The sequence below is a fragment of the Perissodus microlepis genome, chromosome 10 (genome assembly GCF_051167445.1).
Source record: "Perissodus microlepis isolate ML-2025 ecotype Zambia chromosome 10, ASM5116744v1, whole genome shotgun sequence".
Lineage (NCBI taxonomy): Eukaryota > Metazoa > Chordata > Actinopteri > Cichliformes > Cichlidae > Perissodus > Perissodus microlepis.
Window position 1 is genome coordinate 12,614,625 of NC_140470.1, and position 16,693 is coordinate 12,631,317.

Sequence of the window (16,693 nt, forward strand, 5' to 3'; positions counted from 1 at the left end):
AGGGAAGAAAAGAGATAAGTTAAATATGTTTTCTTTTTCAAATTCAATCTTCGTCAAAGCAGAAAATCTGAATCTGAAGTTGAGTGTCCTGAAATAAAATTTATCACTTGACTCGAGTTTTTTGGTGTTGCAAACGAGCCACGTGACTCTTTTGGGTGACTTGTGCTAATAATAACAAAAGTATATTATGTGACTTGTCAGGGTGGACATTTCCTGTGAGAGCGAGCTCGCTGGAGAAATGAAGCTTCGAAATCTCCTCCTGCCGCTTGCAGTCGGGAGGAAGTGGACACAAGGAAGGCAACATCTGCACAGCACTATGCAGCTTAATTAATTAAGAACAACTTTATGGGGAGATTAGCAAATAGAGTAAATGATTGCAGCTAATTATAGTTCATTCAGTGAGGTCTCCACTACCTTTATCTGGATGCTGTTGTTAGTGAGCTGGCCAGATGCATCACTACATGGCACTGATATGGATACAAAAACAGCATAAGATGATACAGTGAGAACACCCACAGACACGCATGAAACCATTCTCACCTTGCTTTGTTTTGCAAACTCAAATCTTTGCTTTTAGTTTTATGTCTTTATGCGTTTTACAATTTTACCGAAAGGCCAAAAAAGAAAAGAACAAAACACCCAATGATGCTGAGGGACACAACTAATGATTTTTACCATTTAACATCTGCTGGCAACTCGTGGAGAGCTGATCTTGTGTGGAGGACCGTCAGAGTCCTTGTTCTGTTATTTGAAATGTTTATTCTTGTGCAATGTTCACCTAGGATATAAACTTAATATTTTCCATGATGGGTGTTGTTCTGGCTGGTGTGGTCAACTCATAACATGGTCTCTGGTCTGCTCCTGTCATTGTTTGTTTGGGCTTTTAGCATACCTAAATGTTTTACAAGGAGGGAAATGAAACCATTTGCTAGCCTTGGATATAAACACGTTGTGTTCTCATAGGAAACATTCTGATGTTTTTATTTAAAGAAAACTTGGCAGTGGAAAAAAACACCACTTCTGTCTTTAAAAAGTTTTCTATCCATCCATTTTTTAATATCTTATCCCGTGGGGGGAAGGGCTATCCCACTTGACAGAGGGTACCTTGAAACAACCACATCACTTTAGCATCAATTTCAAGCCATGAGTTAACCTAAAATTGCATTTATCTGGCCAGGAGGAAGCTGGAGTAATCAGAGAAAATTCATGAGATTCAAACCTGATTATATAAATGATGGATATGATGTTAACCACTGGTCATCTGGACTTGAGTTTGGCATTTTGACCATAGCCAATGAAATAAGGGATTGAGAGCACAAGGTCATAAGATAAGCATTTGCTGAGGTCATATATAAGGTGAACTTTCCTATAGACTTAAATACAACATGACCTCCTTTGTGCAAAGACAGAGTTGCCCCCTGCTGGCTGTTTCTGCACTAGTTGTGCCAGACTACTGATCCTTGTGGGTAAGGGGTTAAAAGGCTGTGGTCAACGAAAATAATGAATGGGGTACTATAGAAAATAAATTACCTATTTTATAAGTGTTCTTGTGAGTCTGAGTCTTGCAACTGCTCTGTGTTCTGCACTGTAATTACTCCAGTCCTTTTTGGCCACAATAGAACCATTACACTATATATTTATTGCATTTTGTGTTACCCTCTTGGTCAAATCTTCAATGTGATATTTTTCAATCTGATATCTAAAAATCACATTTCCAAAACCTGATTGCAGCTTCTACTGGTAAACAGAAATGTGTTTTCTGTTTACAAATAACTTAATATCATGCATGAGAGATTTTTTTGATAGATTATAGGTTAACAAGTCATTTACAACACAAGCAATCGCTTTATGACAAATGCAAATCACCTCAGTTACTAACTCAGTTACTTTTTTGAAGAAGTAACTATAACTAATTACTTTTTCAAAGTAACTTGCCCAACAGTGATTGTAGTACTGCAATAGAGCACTTTGCTCTGAGACTGCAGGTTTACTTGCGGTTCCTCGGGTAGAATGGGAGGCAGAGCCTTCAGCTTTCAGGTCCCTCTTTTGTTGAACCACCTCCCATTTGGGATTCGGGAGGCAGACACCCTCTCTACTTATAAGATTAGACTTAAAACTTTCCTTTTTGATCAAGCTTATAGTTAGGTCTGGATCAGGTGAACCAGTCCCCCCTTAGTTATGCTGCAATAGGGCTAAGGTGCTGGGGAGGTTCTTCTTTACTCACCTTTTTTCCCCACTCACTGTGTTTATACACCACTTTGCATTTAATCATGAGTAGTTGTTAATCTCTGGTTCTCTTCCATAGTGTGTCTGTGTTCTGTCTACCTCCCCTCATCCCCAACTACAGGGAGTGCAGAATTATTAGGCAAGTTGTATTTTTGAGGAATAATTTTATTATTGAACAACAACCATGTTCTCAATGAACCCAAAAAACTCATTAATATCAAAGCTGAATGTTTGTGGAAGTAGTTTTTAGTTTGTTTTTAGTTTTAGCTATTTTAGGGGGATATCTGTGTGTGCAGGTGACTATTACTGTGCATAATTATTAGGCAACTTAACAAAAAACAAATATATACCCATTTCAATTATTTATTTTTACCAGTGAAACCAATATAACATCTCCACATTCACAAATATACATTTCTGACATTCAAAAACAAAACAAAAACAAATCAGCGACCAATATAGCCACCTTTCTTTGCAAGGACACTCAAAAGCCTGCCATCCATGGATTCTGTCAGTGTTTTGATCTGTTCACCATCAACATTGCGTGCAGCAGCAACCACAGCCTCCCAGACACTGTTCAGAGAGGTGTACTGTTTTCCCTCCTTGTAAATCTCACATTTGATGATGGACCACAGGTTCTCAATGGGGTTCAGATCAGGTGAACAAGGAGGCCATGTCATTAGTTTTTCTTCTTTTATACCCTTTCTTGCCAGCCACGCTGTGGAGTACTTGGACGCGTGTGATGGAGCATTGTCCTGCATGAAAATCATGTTTTTCCTGAAGGATGCAGACTTCTTCCTGTACCACTGGTTGAAGAAGGTGTCTTCCAGAAACTGGCAGTAGGACTGGGAGTTGAGCTTGACTCCATCCTCAACCCGAAAAGGCCCCACAAGCTCATCTTTGATGATACCAGCCCAAACCAGTACTCCACCTCCACCTTGCTGGCGTCTGAGTCGGACTGGAGCTCTCTGCCCTTTACCAATCCAGCCACGGGCCCATCCATCTGGCCCATCAAGACTCACTCTCATTTCATCAGTCCATAAAACCTTAGAAAAACCAGTCTTGAGATATTTCTTGGCCCAGTCTTGACGTTTCAGCTTGTGTGTCTTGTTCAGTGGTGGTCGTCTTTCAGCCTTTCTTACCTTGGCCATGTCTCTGAGTATTGCACACCTTGTGCTTTTGGGCACTCCAGTGATGTTGCAGCTCTGAAATATGGCCAAACTGGTGGCAAGTGGCATCTTGGCAGCTGCACGCTTGACTTTTCTCAGTTCATGGGCAGTTATTTTGCGCCTTGGTTTTTCCACACGCTTCTTGCGACCCTGTTGACTATTTTGAATGAAACGCTTGATTGTTCGATGATCACGCTTCAGAAGCTTTGCAATTTTGAGACTGCTGCATCCCTCTGCAAGATATCTCACTATTTTTGACTTTTCTGAGCCTGTCAAGTCCTTCTTTTGACCCATTTTGCCAAAGGAAAGGAAGTTGCCTAATAATTATGCACACCTGATATAGGGTGTTGATGTCATTAGACCACACCCCTTCTCATTACAGAGATGCACATCACCTAATATGCTTAATTGGTAGTAGGCTTTCAAGCCTATACAGCTTGGAGCAAAACAACATGCATGAAGAGGATGATGTGGACAAAATACTCATTTGCCTAATAATTCTGCACTCCCTGTAGTTGCAACAAATGGCCATGCGTCCCTGAGCCTGTTTCTGCTGGAGGTTTCTACCTGTTATAAGAGAGGTTTTCCTTCACTGTCACCAAAGCATTTGCTCATAAGGGATCATCTGATTGTTGGTGTTTTCATTATGTTCTCTCTGTTATTTTAGGGTCTTTACCTTACAAAAGCTCCTTAAGGCAATTGTTGTTGTGATTTGGTGTAATATAAAGAAAACTGAATTGAATTAAATGTTTAATTTAAATTTCACAAATAGCTCCTTCAAAGTATATATGTTCATACTGTATGTTTTCTCTTTCTCATTATGTTTTTCTCCTCCTCCACCACTCCTCTCTCTCTCCTCCTTCACTTCCACTTTATCCTTTTCCTCCTCACTTCAAGCCTCATCTCCTGAGCTGAAGACAGAGCTCTAATACACAAAAATGTGCATAAACATGTTTATTCATTCCCAATATTGTTGCAGTTGCTTGCAACCTTGATGTATCTGGACAGCTGACAATGTGCTGGCTAGACAACAACAACAGCTGGTTATAAGTTAGCACTAAATGCTAACTTATATAAGTTAGCCTAACAACTAATGTTAGGCTTGAGTGTCATAAAAAGGACCCTCTAATAAACAGTTTGATTATATTCTCACATCTTAAGAGAGTTTATTCACTAAGTATCCAAGTCTGAAAATGTTATATCCACTTCAAAGAAGGCTAACAGCAGCTAACAGCAGCAAAAACTGCAGCGCTTACTAACAGAAAAGGATGTCCTCAACAACTGACCTCAGTATCTGGTTGTTAAGTCTGACGTCACTAGCCGTGTCTGGGCCTAAACTCCGCTGCAGGTCCATATAACAAACAATCACTATGGCATTACTGAGAGTTGAAAAACTGTCTAAAGTCTTTCATCTTTAATAAAATGATCAGTGTTCTGCTCTACCAGGTGTAACAATTGAGTTTAACATCCAGGCATCCATGAAAACGGAATTTATGATATTTAACGGAGTTAGAAGTTAGCAGGAAGTTAGCTCGCTAAATACAATATAGCAATATAGCATGTCCTGACTGTGGGGTTTTGGAAACAAATTAAAACGTACTGCTCTGTTATTACTTCCAACATAAATGAAGACAGAAAACTAAACAGCAGTGACGTTTGTAGGCTTACTGAAGTTTGGCGAGCTGGTATATAATGATGTGCTACGTGATCGCTAGCGACACAGCTATGTTAGAATAATATAAACAAGCTAACTTTTTTTCCACTCGATAAAAGTTAACGTGAGTGTTCTCGGTGGTCAGGAACAAATGTAATCGCATGGCAGGATGCTGTAAAAGGACCAAACTTCAGCCAGGAGAACAACTGAGATAATCCATCCACAATACGAGGTTAGTCATTCATATACTGCTGCATGGGCTGGGCTGTAGTTACATCCTAAGGTTTTAAAAACTGAGCTTAAATAAATGATTAGCGGTAATAAAAGCTGAGGGAGGTCAACAGTGATCACTGACTGTTTTAGGAGCTTTTTGAGATTAAATAGAAGAAAATACATAACATTAAACATGTTAACAACACAAAAGCCATATTAAATGCAGACTACTTTAGGCCCGGAAGTAGGATTCGTCACGTCATCACTTAACGACCGGATTGCTGCCACTGATCAGAAGGGAACTTATTTGACTAATTGAGTTGTATCGGACTCCTTTCACAAAGATTTACATCCTCCTAGCGTAAATAGACATGGACACTGGCTGAATAAACAGCAGACCTAAAGCCTACATTCACCAGATTTGTTTTTCCTAGAGCGACTACAGTAGATAAGATTATGTAACTGAACTGAGAGGAAAACAGAATTCAGTTGACTGCAATCTGCAATCTACTGACATCTAGTGGCGAGATTTTCCACACTGTACCTTTAAAGAAAAATAATTGAATGTACTGAATATGCAATGTGTTTGTTTCTTCACTTGTTATTATTAGAATGTGTTAAATTTGTTGTAACTTCTGCTGCTCTCTTTGCCAGGTCTCTCTTTAAAAAGAGATGCACTAAGGTCCGGTTATCTTCTGTTTTAAGGTTGTTGTTTTTTTGCACATTTCAAATTATAAACAAGTACAAGAAAGAAAATATTTAGAGCCGCTTCAAGGTTCCCTGGATGTGTAAAATACTGTACCGCATTCGGCTCCAGTTTCCATCATTCCCCGCTTTGCACCCCAGTAATTAGGTGAACCAGGTGCGCTCAGCCAATCAGGTGTAGACAGAGCATTGCCCCAGGGGACGTTAAATCATACAGTTCTTCTGGAGAGGTGTCCGTCACACCTTGCAGTGGTTTGCTTTAATAAGCCACAGCTTGCAGCTCGGGAAAGTGGAAATATCAACCACATGTCATCTGCTCGACATCGGCTGCGTTTGTCGTCGCCTGGTGGCCGCACGGGGGAAGCCCACAGCGTGAGCAGACAGGCAGAGTGAATGCACACAGGGCTCAGAGCATGTCGCCTCCTGTTGCTGCAGCTCACTGTGGGATCTGCTGTCGACCTTTCACACTGTACACATGAAGGCAGAAAGCTTTTTTGCGCCTCTCCTCGCTATGTGCGACTCGGACCTTTGGATGAGTTTACCAGCAGAACGTGTCCTCTGAGCCTGGAGGGGGGAAATTTAAAAAAAAAACGGGTTTGTCGTTTGCGGGGATTTTCTTTTTCTTTTTTTGACACAACTTGTCAGAGAAGTCGTTTTCTGCTCCTGCTACTGCTGGCGGTTTGTTCGGAGCTTCTTGCGGTGTAAAAGTGTGAAACAAGTAAAAGAGAGCAACAGATGTTCCTGGTGGATATGCGGCCGGCTGAGGAATGAAAGCAGCAGCGAGGCACCGGCGGCCCTTCCAGCGGTTCTGCTGCTGTGGAGTCGGGCTGGTCGCCGTCATTTGGCTCGCGCAGGTCATCCAGGCACCAGGTGAGACCTTAATATAGACACAGAGGCTGAGCGCGCCTGCGTGCGTCTACTCTATAAATCCGTACAAATATCAGCTGTAGGATATCTCGTAAGATTGAAATAAAATGTAAAACACATTCTTTCTCTTCACATTCGCAGTATAATGAATCTGACTTTCCACGCATGTGTGTTGGCTCTCAAGAATGAGAAATGCCACTGCTGTGCCCACTTAGATGCTAAATTATTATTATCTCGTTCTTATATAAAGATATATGATGATTAATTCTCTGCATCCTGGCAGTGAGGAGGAGAAACCAGAAGGAAATTGTTTAAAAACGCACACACACGCACTTAGATGTGTATTAAAGGTAGTGCTTCTCTCAACTAGAGCCACATGAAACTAGTAGAAACGCTGCATAATTCATGTGTTTGTCTTCGAGAAAAAAATAAAGATGTATGTATTACATATGTATACCTGTGGTACAGCTGCAGATGCACGTGTGTAGAAATACATGTACATTATTCCAACACTTAATGGTGATGAATAAGTAGGAGAGCAGGCAGGTGCGCACTGGATTGATTGTCAAGTTGAAATCTGCAGCAGGGTCTGTTCACCCTGAGGGAAGGTGACAGTTTGATGATTACATAAAGCAGTGACAAACTGTGGCATGTTTAAATCCAATCACTGCGGATAAGGTCACTTATGGGTTGGGCGTTCAATTTATATTACATCTTCATCTCTGAAGAATTACTGTATACAACAGGGCATGTTTAATTTTTCGGGGCATATTTGCCTTATCCCCAAATAGACCGCCTGCCCTGTTAGTGTCCTCCTGTTCCCAGGCAGTTACCCGAAAGCAGCGAACATGGCTTTCAGTGGATAAAATAAAATGTTGCTAAGTGTTGTTAATTAATAGTTAAATTAATCTAATTTGTCTCGGTTCGTTTCTTTTGGCAACATGTGACATAACTCATATCCCCTAGGACTGATGCCTGCAGCCTCCAGGGTAAAATAAACTTACATCTATAAAAGGACATGTAGTGAAGGAAATGTCACATAAGTAATTGGCTTTATAATTTGTGTATACACACACACACACACACACACACACACACACCTCCATCTTTATGTGCTTCCGTCTCCTTAAAACACAACCCCTCTAAGATTATGCGACACTTCCAGTTGCATCAGTAGCCGCTAAGTTAGATGCGCTATTCTCATCTAACAGCATTGCACCTAAAGGCATCACCCCACCCCCTCACCCTTGTCCTCCTCCAGCTCATCATCATCATCCCCTCATCGCCTTTGCTGATGTGCTCACTCACTGTCACGCACACTCGTCAGCACCAGCATCACCAACTGCGTTGCACCCCTCTGCCACCCTTTGTTCAGATAAATATTTGAATAGGTGAACTTTTTGTTCCATCACTAGTGTTTTTTTTTTCCTTTGGGCTTCATCCCAGTAGCACAGGACATCTTTGGTGGAAGAGTGTCCTTCTGAATGAGCCGTGTCATTAATATTTATATTTCACCTTTAAATTATGAGTTTGCCCATCAGCTCTGAAGAGGGTTTCCGAACTGAGACCAAGGCTGCTCAACTTAAAACCATATAAAAGCACAAAGCGCTGGGCAAAGCATGTGTCCTGCTGTTTGTAATGATGACAGGCAGGTTCCTCTCACAATAGTTGGAAAATATTACACATCCTGTAGCATCCTGAATACCACTGCTCCTATAACCATTTATGGATGGGTAGCTCTGTTACTATCAGTCTGATACTGGGGTGGGGAAAAGAGAAGCTTTACATTAAGGATTGGGAGAATGCATTACAATCCAAAGCAAACTATTGTCAAGTATTTCTGTGCGAAATCATGTTTACTGTGATTTTTGCCAAAGAAAAAGATTAATGGTAAAATATTCATTGTTGTTAAGCAATGCAAAACACAAGAAACACCATTCGGACACCAATATTACCACATGAGCAAGACACTTCCAACATGGGAGCTCGTCTCAGTTTCTGGGAAGATGTAAAAAAGCTTAGCAGGTTTAGTGAACATTAATCTTTTTCACATTTTTCTGTCAACTTTGCAGAAGTAAACATAATATGTAAGCAAAGTACACACATGGCTGTACCAATACTGCTAATTTATTTAACGAACAGCCATGAGGCAACTTTGGGATCATTTGGAGCTGTGTTTGTGTCTACCTGATAAAATTCAGGGTATACGTGAACTTTTAATAGTACCAAGTTTCTATAAAGTGAAACACACATTTTGCCCGTGTTGCTGGGCATCTACCGCACGTTCGCAGATGAACCCACGGCTGATAAGAGCACTGAGAATCAACCAATCAATTTTTTTTAAAGCTGCATAAACCTGACAAAATGCTCCCGAGTCCCTCCACATGAAATCTTCATGCTTTTCCTTAAACGTCTGCATGAAGATTACAGTGACACATCCACGTATGTAGATCTCGAAAGATTGAACAGCTCAAGTATTTGGATCTTTTACGTAAGTAAAGGTAGCAGTACTACAGTGTAAACACAGATAGTAATGTTGCTGCTCACACAAAATAACGGTGACATTTTAGGATAGGAACATTGTGCACACGTCCAGATGCCTGCCGTTGAGGTACGTAGAAAGGTTTGGCACGTGTTCTTCTGTTATAAAAAATGCTGTGGAGCTGTGATCATCCATGATTTGTTCCTAACTGTCCGACTCTAAAATGTCTCCACACTTTTTTTTAAATTTTTGATTTGGTATTGTCTGCACTCAGATGTTAATCAAAATGTGGCTGAGGTATAATTCATGTCAAATTTAATGTTTATCAGCTCTTTGTTTAGCGACACAGGACACTTACTAAATGTGCAGTGTGAATGTCAAAGAGACCCAGAGGACTACAGCGTTATCTACGTGGAAACATTGCAGTGTTTCTGTGTAGATAACAGTGTTTCCATGAGAAGATTGGACTGCAGATTCCCCCCCCCACACACACACACACACACAGACGTTTTACCTGTATTGCTACCTTTTGAGGATTTCACTGTCAGGCACATTTACTACTGCAGACTGCTGTCTGTCTGGCCTTGTGGAGGCAGTGAAGGTGTTTGGGGTTAGATCTCAGGAAGCCAGCCTGTCAGTCATTGTGTGATTGATGGCATCAAATGTCTTGTTTCCGCCAAAGATGGCGATACTACTAGGTTTTCAGAGAGGAAAAGAAGATAGCGTAGGGCCTTGTTAATCTGTATCTTAAATAACACGTTGTTGTTTCAAGTCAGACAAAGGGAGGAAAAAAAGAAGCTTTAAAGGTTTGTATGGTAGTCAGACCATTAATCCCAATTTAGCACAAGTTACAAAAAGATTCCGAATATTTGATTTCTTCATCACATTAAGACTAAAAACAAAAATAAACAAAAGAAATCATAAATTATGCTGACATAACTTGCTTGGATCTTCCCACAGTCTGCACTGCCATACAGTGAGTTATGACCAAAATTATGTATTTAAAGGTTTTGTGTTTATACTGGGCCATTTCTCAGCAGGATTAAGGTATTTCCATTCAAACACCTCATTTCTTGTTCCATCAGCTTTCATCACTGATCAGTCTGGTTCCTTATTCCTTTGTTTACATGTAAATGTTAGGGCCTCTAGCAGACAGTCTTATCTACTGTAACAGTAAAGTTGTCCAAATTTAACACCATTGATCATTAAGGTAAAAAGCACCTTCTGTTGAAAGGTCAGCGTGAAAGTAAACACTGCGTTCTTAATGCGTGGAAAGTGTGTGCATGTGTAATTTCTGTTACAAAACTTGTAACTTCAAGGATGTCTTTAAAAAAACGTTTTAAAAAAATGAAACACTGGAATATCGAGGTTTAGCACCTTAGAAAACTTTACAATATAGTGCATTGAAAACTCTGTCCATGTAGTTGGAATGTGAAAATCTAAAGCGATAAATTCAGAGGCTAAATCATTTTTTTAATCAGTGTTTGTTTGATTTAATTAAAGTTAGAAAAAAAATTGCTTTTAGTTATATGAATGCTTATATTTAAAGTTATATACGCTCATTGGCCGCTTTGTTAGGTTCACCCATTCAACTGCTTGTCGGCCAATCACATGACACCAACTCAGTGTACTTAGAATGCTTTGAAAAAGAGAAAGTATCCAGCGAGCTGCAGTTCTCTGGGCTAAAATACCCTGTTGATCTCAGAGGTCAGAGGAGAATGACCAGATTAACTCAAATAACTGCTTGTTACAACCAAGGTATGCAGAAGAGCATCTCTGAACACGCAACACATTAAACCTTGAAGCAGCTGGGCTACGGCAGAAGACCACAGCACATGCCACTCATGTCAGCTACAAACAAAAACACTAAGGCTACAACTCACACACAGGCTCACCAAAATTGGACAGCAGAAGATTAGAAAAGTTGCATGGTCTGATGAGTCTCAATTTTCTGCTGCCACATTCAGATGGTAGGGTAAACATGAAAACATGGATCTATCCTGCCTTGTATCAACAGTTCGTGCTGCTGGTTGTGGTGTAATGTAGTGGGGAATATTTTCCTATCACACTCTGGGCCTGCTTCTTATTGTTTAAACACCACAGCCTAACAGAGTACTGTTGCTGCACACGTCCATCCCTTTATGACCACAGTGTACCCTCCTGTGTACCATCACGTACAGTGTATATAAGATTTCTGTAGTTACTGGACATTACACCAGCCTAATAAAAGGTCTATTTTTAGTTCATTTGTTTGCATTTGCTACCTCAGCACTCCTACACTCCATAACTCGTGACACTTTTGTTAGACCTGATTGTTTTATGATGTGCGTTTGATTTGATGCCCTAGTAAACTACTTTGCAGGGTAGATTTTGAAGCTTGCTTAATTAATTATTATTGATTTGATGATTTTAAAAGCATACTTTTATAAAGAATTATTGACCATGTACATCTTTTTTCCTATAATATAAACCTATGTAAAATTCATAGGTTTTTCTTCAAGGTTTATCTAACCTGGGTAATCAACCTTGTGTATCATCCTGTATTCTTCCAGCAAAATAATGCGCTGTGTCACTAAGCTCAGATAATCTCAAAGTGGTTTCCTGAACATGACAATGAGTTCAGTGTACTCAAATGGCCTCCACAGTCACCAGATATTAATCCAATATAGCACCTTTGGGATGTGGAGGAGCAAGCAATGAATAAGCAGCTGTGTGGCCAAAATCTCAGAGGAATGTTTCCAACACCTTGTTGAATCTATTTATGAAGACAAAAGGGAATCCAACCCAATACCAGCGAGGTGTTTCTAATAAAGTGGCGAGTGAGTGTATTTTTCCCCACACTGGAAGCTATTGCTTATTCAGTGTTAAAGATAAAACTGATATTTGCTTTCTGGTAAGGAGGTGCGACAGTGTTTCGATTAATCAACAGACAAATTAATTAGTTCAACTGTAAACGGCTTTTAAAATATCCACTCTTCAAAACCCAGATATATGATACAGTTAGTCAAACAGCCATGATGTGTGCAGATCATAGCATGTTGAGATTACAGGAATAAACATCACATATTTATGTCTCCTTTTTTTAATGAGCTAAAATGTTGGTTTAGGCATTTATAGATGTGTCCCAGTGAGACGTGTGAAACGCGGTACAGAGCCATCTGTGGCAGAAACCTATTTGAATTTCACACGAGGCGAGCTCCTCTTGATACCGCAACATGAAAGCCTTCACGTCTCTTCTCAGCCTCGACCGCTGCCCTCGTGAAATGGGCTCATTGAGCTGTAAGGTACAAAGGGACACGACAGCACCCGGCAATCACGAAATGCATCAGAGGCAGACGCCGAGAGGCCTCATAATAAAAGGACAGTGTGTAGTAGAGAGCGTAATAACTCCCTCGCTATCTTCTCAGCCTGTAGTGGAAAGCTCTCAGTGGGGGGTGGTGGAGAAGGAGATCTGTATATATATTTATATTTTTTTTTTTTCCATATATATAGATTGTAGAGGCAGATTTATCTGATGGGACTTATTCAGCTGTCGCTCTGCCAAAGCTATAAAAGGAAACCCACACATTTCAACTGTTGAGGAATAAAATACACAACAGAAATAGACACTGTAAAGATTTCAGCACTGATGGCTGAGAAATAGTGAACATGCTGTTATCTCCCACAGACAGAAACACAACGCTACAGTGTGATTATTTATTTATTTGTTTTTTGCTAGACCCCCCAAAAAACCCTCACATTGGAAATTACAGTAAGATTGCTTGTCCAGCTTTCGAATTCGTCAATATAGAAAAAAAATGATGGTGTTGGTAAAAATGAACTGTTTTTAGGCAGCACACACACAGCTCTGAGAAATTGCGACAGGTATTTTAATTCAGCTAATTATTTTTCGTTATGACCTCTGATTATTTTGTTTTAATTTTGGTTTTTAAAAATCCAGTAATCGTTACAGGTGAGAGATGTAAACCAGCAAGTGTTTGACATTTTTGCTTGAAAAGATCAATAAGCAGTTTGTCCTGTCGTCGGCTAATTAAAGAAACAATCCATCCACATGCAGTGCAAAACATTAGTGAGAATAGTTTTTGGTATTCACTCTAAATCAAAGCACCTTCTGAATCTAGAGTCCTGTGAGGCTTGTTCATTTGGCTGCTTTTGCACTAAAATGGCTCGTGTTGTTTTGCAACAGAGACAGAGTCTTTGGGGTTTCAGCCAGGCGTGAATGGTGAGACGCTACAATGGACACGAAGGTTAATGCAGGAGAAGTCAGACAACCAGAGCCTGGATCTGGATCAGCCCCGAGCAGGTGAGTCACCATTCTTTTCCTAAATAGATGCTGCTTGTTTCTCCAGGACACACCAGCAAGCTCCACAACACTGTCTGTACTTCCTTCCACTTATTCCACGTAGATAATGCCTTAAAAAAAACCCTATATGCTCTAAAACAGTGAATTTTTACATTTTCTTAAAACTGAAATAAAACAGTTTTATACACTGAGGCAGTCATTAGTTAGGAATATAGAGAGCAAGCTATGCTGTCTGATTGTGTATGAGGGCGCCCGCCCCACCTGAACAGTGACCACCACCACCTCTGATTCTCCTGCTCCCTGGAATTCCCACTTTTCCACCTGCAGGTGCATATTTGTATTGGCAACTGGATCTCCTAAGATGAAGTAGCAGGGAGCCAAAACTTGTAGGAAGTACAGGTTGTTGGCATTTATTGTAATTTGTTCAAACAAAAACATGGCTTTTCAATGAGCTGTGTGCCAGCACATGATTTTACGCACCACAGTTCAAGTCATTTGAGACAAATGTTCTCCCAGACTTCTTGGGATGTTACAGTTGTGCTCTGTGTTGAAAGTGTGACCCCCTCTTTTGGTGTGGACACTCCCTGATCTTTCAGGTGCAAGTTTGAACCCTGTGTTGAAGTCACAGGAGGTCAGAAGAGGACTTCAAGGAAGCAACCCACAGTGGAGGCTGTGTATTACTGCAAAAGCCAAATTTATTTGGGGTTACGGATTTTGTTTGGTTATTTATAGGCACAGTCTCTGATCTGATTTATAGTGTGGTTCAGCAGTTATTGCCTGATGGGAGTTCTTATGTATCTGTGTGTGTGTGTGTGTGTGTGTGTGTGTGTGTGTGTGTGTGTGTGTGTGTGTGTGTGTGTGTGTGTGTACGCAGGTAAAAAAAAGAAGTCTACTAGAGATGTGCTTCTCCCCTGCAGGTGAACTGAAAGGTCACACAGAGTAGGCATTGTGTTTGTTGTCATGAGTGTGTAGTTTGCGTGTCAAGCTCGTGCACCGTAAAGAGCAGGAGATGGATGAAGCCCATAAGAAGACCGGCAGAGTGAAGATCCAATTAGATTTTCTGAGGTAGTCTGTCTCTAACAAATGCCCAGTTACTTTCTTTGCTTCCTTAGCTTTAGTTGGCCCTGAACGCTTCGGATGGATTCAAACTGCCCTTCATGAAATTATTACTGAGACATGCAGCCGCTGAGCAGCTGTAATGGGACTTCTGCTTCTCTGGTTCTCAGGCTGATTAGCTGGCTGGCTGACATGAGCTGCATTCATCACAGCTGACAGTTTTATTATTAAAAATTCAGATCGGAGAGGAAATCTCTTCATTGTTGTGCGGGGAGAATAGCACAGAGTAGATAAAATAACACGGCTGCTCAATGAAAAATCTGTTGCCCTTCTGACAGAATACAATTGAGTATCTCTGTATCATTTGCATTCCCTCTATGGCTGTTCTAATATTAGGCTGTCAGTCACAATCCTGTATTGTATGCAAACTGAACAGTTATTGTTGGAAGCTGAGGACAAAATTTCAAGCTTGGTCTTTGGGCAAGTTATGCTAATAATATTCCATGCAAATGGCCTGCCAAGACCACACTCCTCACTAAATGCCACCCAAAACCTGTTCTGCCTAATCTGGATGTGCAGCTTAAAAATAAATAAACACAGTACAGGGACATGAGTATTGGGCCACACCTCTTCATCTTTGAATTCAGGTGTCATTGCCACAGGTGTATAGGGTCAAGCACCTGGTCATGCAGTCTGCCTTCACAAACGTTTGCAGAAGAACGAGTTGTTGTTAAAGAGCTCACTGAATTTGAGCGTGTTGCTGTAATAGGATGCCACAGTTACAACAAGTGAGTTCGCGAAATTTCTTCTCTCCTTGCCCGAGGAGTTCAAGCGCTCCTCGGGCAAGGACATCTGCACAAAACCTGTGCCGACCAGGGGCAAGACTGCTCCTCTGAAGCCATGTTGAAACACCTCTAAGCAGCAATTTGGGAAATTATTTTGAAGCAGTAATTTAAGATAAAAACAATATACCACCAATCATCCTCTATTTATTTTATAATGTCTCTGCAAATCCACAATAAGTGCAAAATCTCATCTTAAATACACCCGTCAGTATTTATAGCCTCCAGATTGATAGTTAACCATGACTTCATCCCAGGCTGTCAGAATTAATCAACGCCGCCAGGAGACACGCACCCATCATTTTAAATATAAGAAAATAAATTGATTTTAATTGATTTTATTTTCTATTGCGTGATGATGAATACAGGTGAGATACAGGTAGCTCACTGTCCCTCAGTCTGCCACACACCCTTACAGTAGAGGTGCTCATACTTTGCACTCCTGAGATAAAATAATGAGATTCATTGTATCTCCACCCCAGTGCTCCATTTGTAACCAGTTTTATGTTTTTTTTTAATCTGATGACACATGACCTTTATTGAGTTCCTGGCTGCAAACAGATTTCCCTCATTATCTCTTACAAAGGCACAAGTGCACATGGGGAAGGTACTTGGCTGTGCTAATAGACTGGAGACATGAAGATGTAAAAAGGCTGGACAGGTAGTATAAGGCACAGCAGTGAGCACGGCCCGAGCCTCAGGTTGCAGTCCTCCTTCTCAGCCGGCCGCTTGACAGCGATTGCATAATCTGGAGTGTGATTAAAAACCCTGCCCTGGACCTCGGGGGATATTATCTCGGGGATTGCACAGTAACGTTCAGCCCTCCGGCTCTCTTTTCATCCCTCTGCTTCTTAGCAAGCTGGAAACGGTGTGATCCGGCTTCAGCTGACAAGCCTCGAGGAGACTGTGGTTGCTAGGCAACTGAATGCTAAATTTTGAAACCCAGACAATTCAGTCTTTCAAGCATTAAAAGTGCAAAGAGCTAAAAATAGACAGCTGGCCTCGGGTGGGGGTTTAGGGTTCAAAGAATCCAAACGATGTAAATGAAGTAAATGGCTCAGGGTGCGTTGTTGTCGAGGTTTGTTATGTTTGTTTTGGCAAGCAACAGTCGGCTTAGAATAGTATTTTTCCACAGCCATTTTTGGAGAGTTTTTTTTCAAGAGGGAGGAAGTGTTG

The 16,693-nt window shown here is 40.8% G+C and overlaps 1 protein-coding gene across 1 annotated transcript in view; it reads left to right on the top strand.

Moving 5' to 3' along the window:
- Positions 1–6,353: 6,353 nt before the first annotated feature.
- Positions 6,354–16,693, top strand: part of LOC146378936 (sodium/potassium/calcium exchanger 3) — a 35,114-nt gene continuing 24,774 nt past the window's right edge. Inside the window, exons 1-2 of the mRNA XM_084942119.1 lie at positions 6,354–6,837; positions 13,503–13,619. Coding sequence (XP_084798245.1) covers positions 6,735–6,837; positions 13,503–13,619 — 220 coding nt within the window. The 5' untranslated portion in view covers positions 6,354–6,734. The remainder of the gene's footprint in view (positions 6,838–13,502; positions 13,620–16,693) is intronic.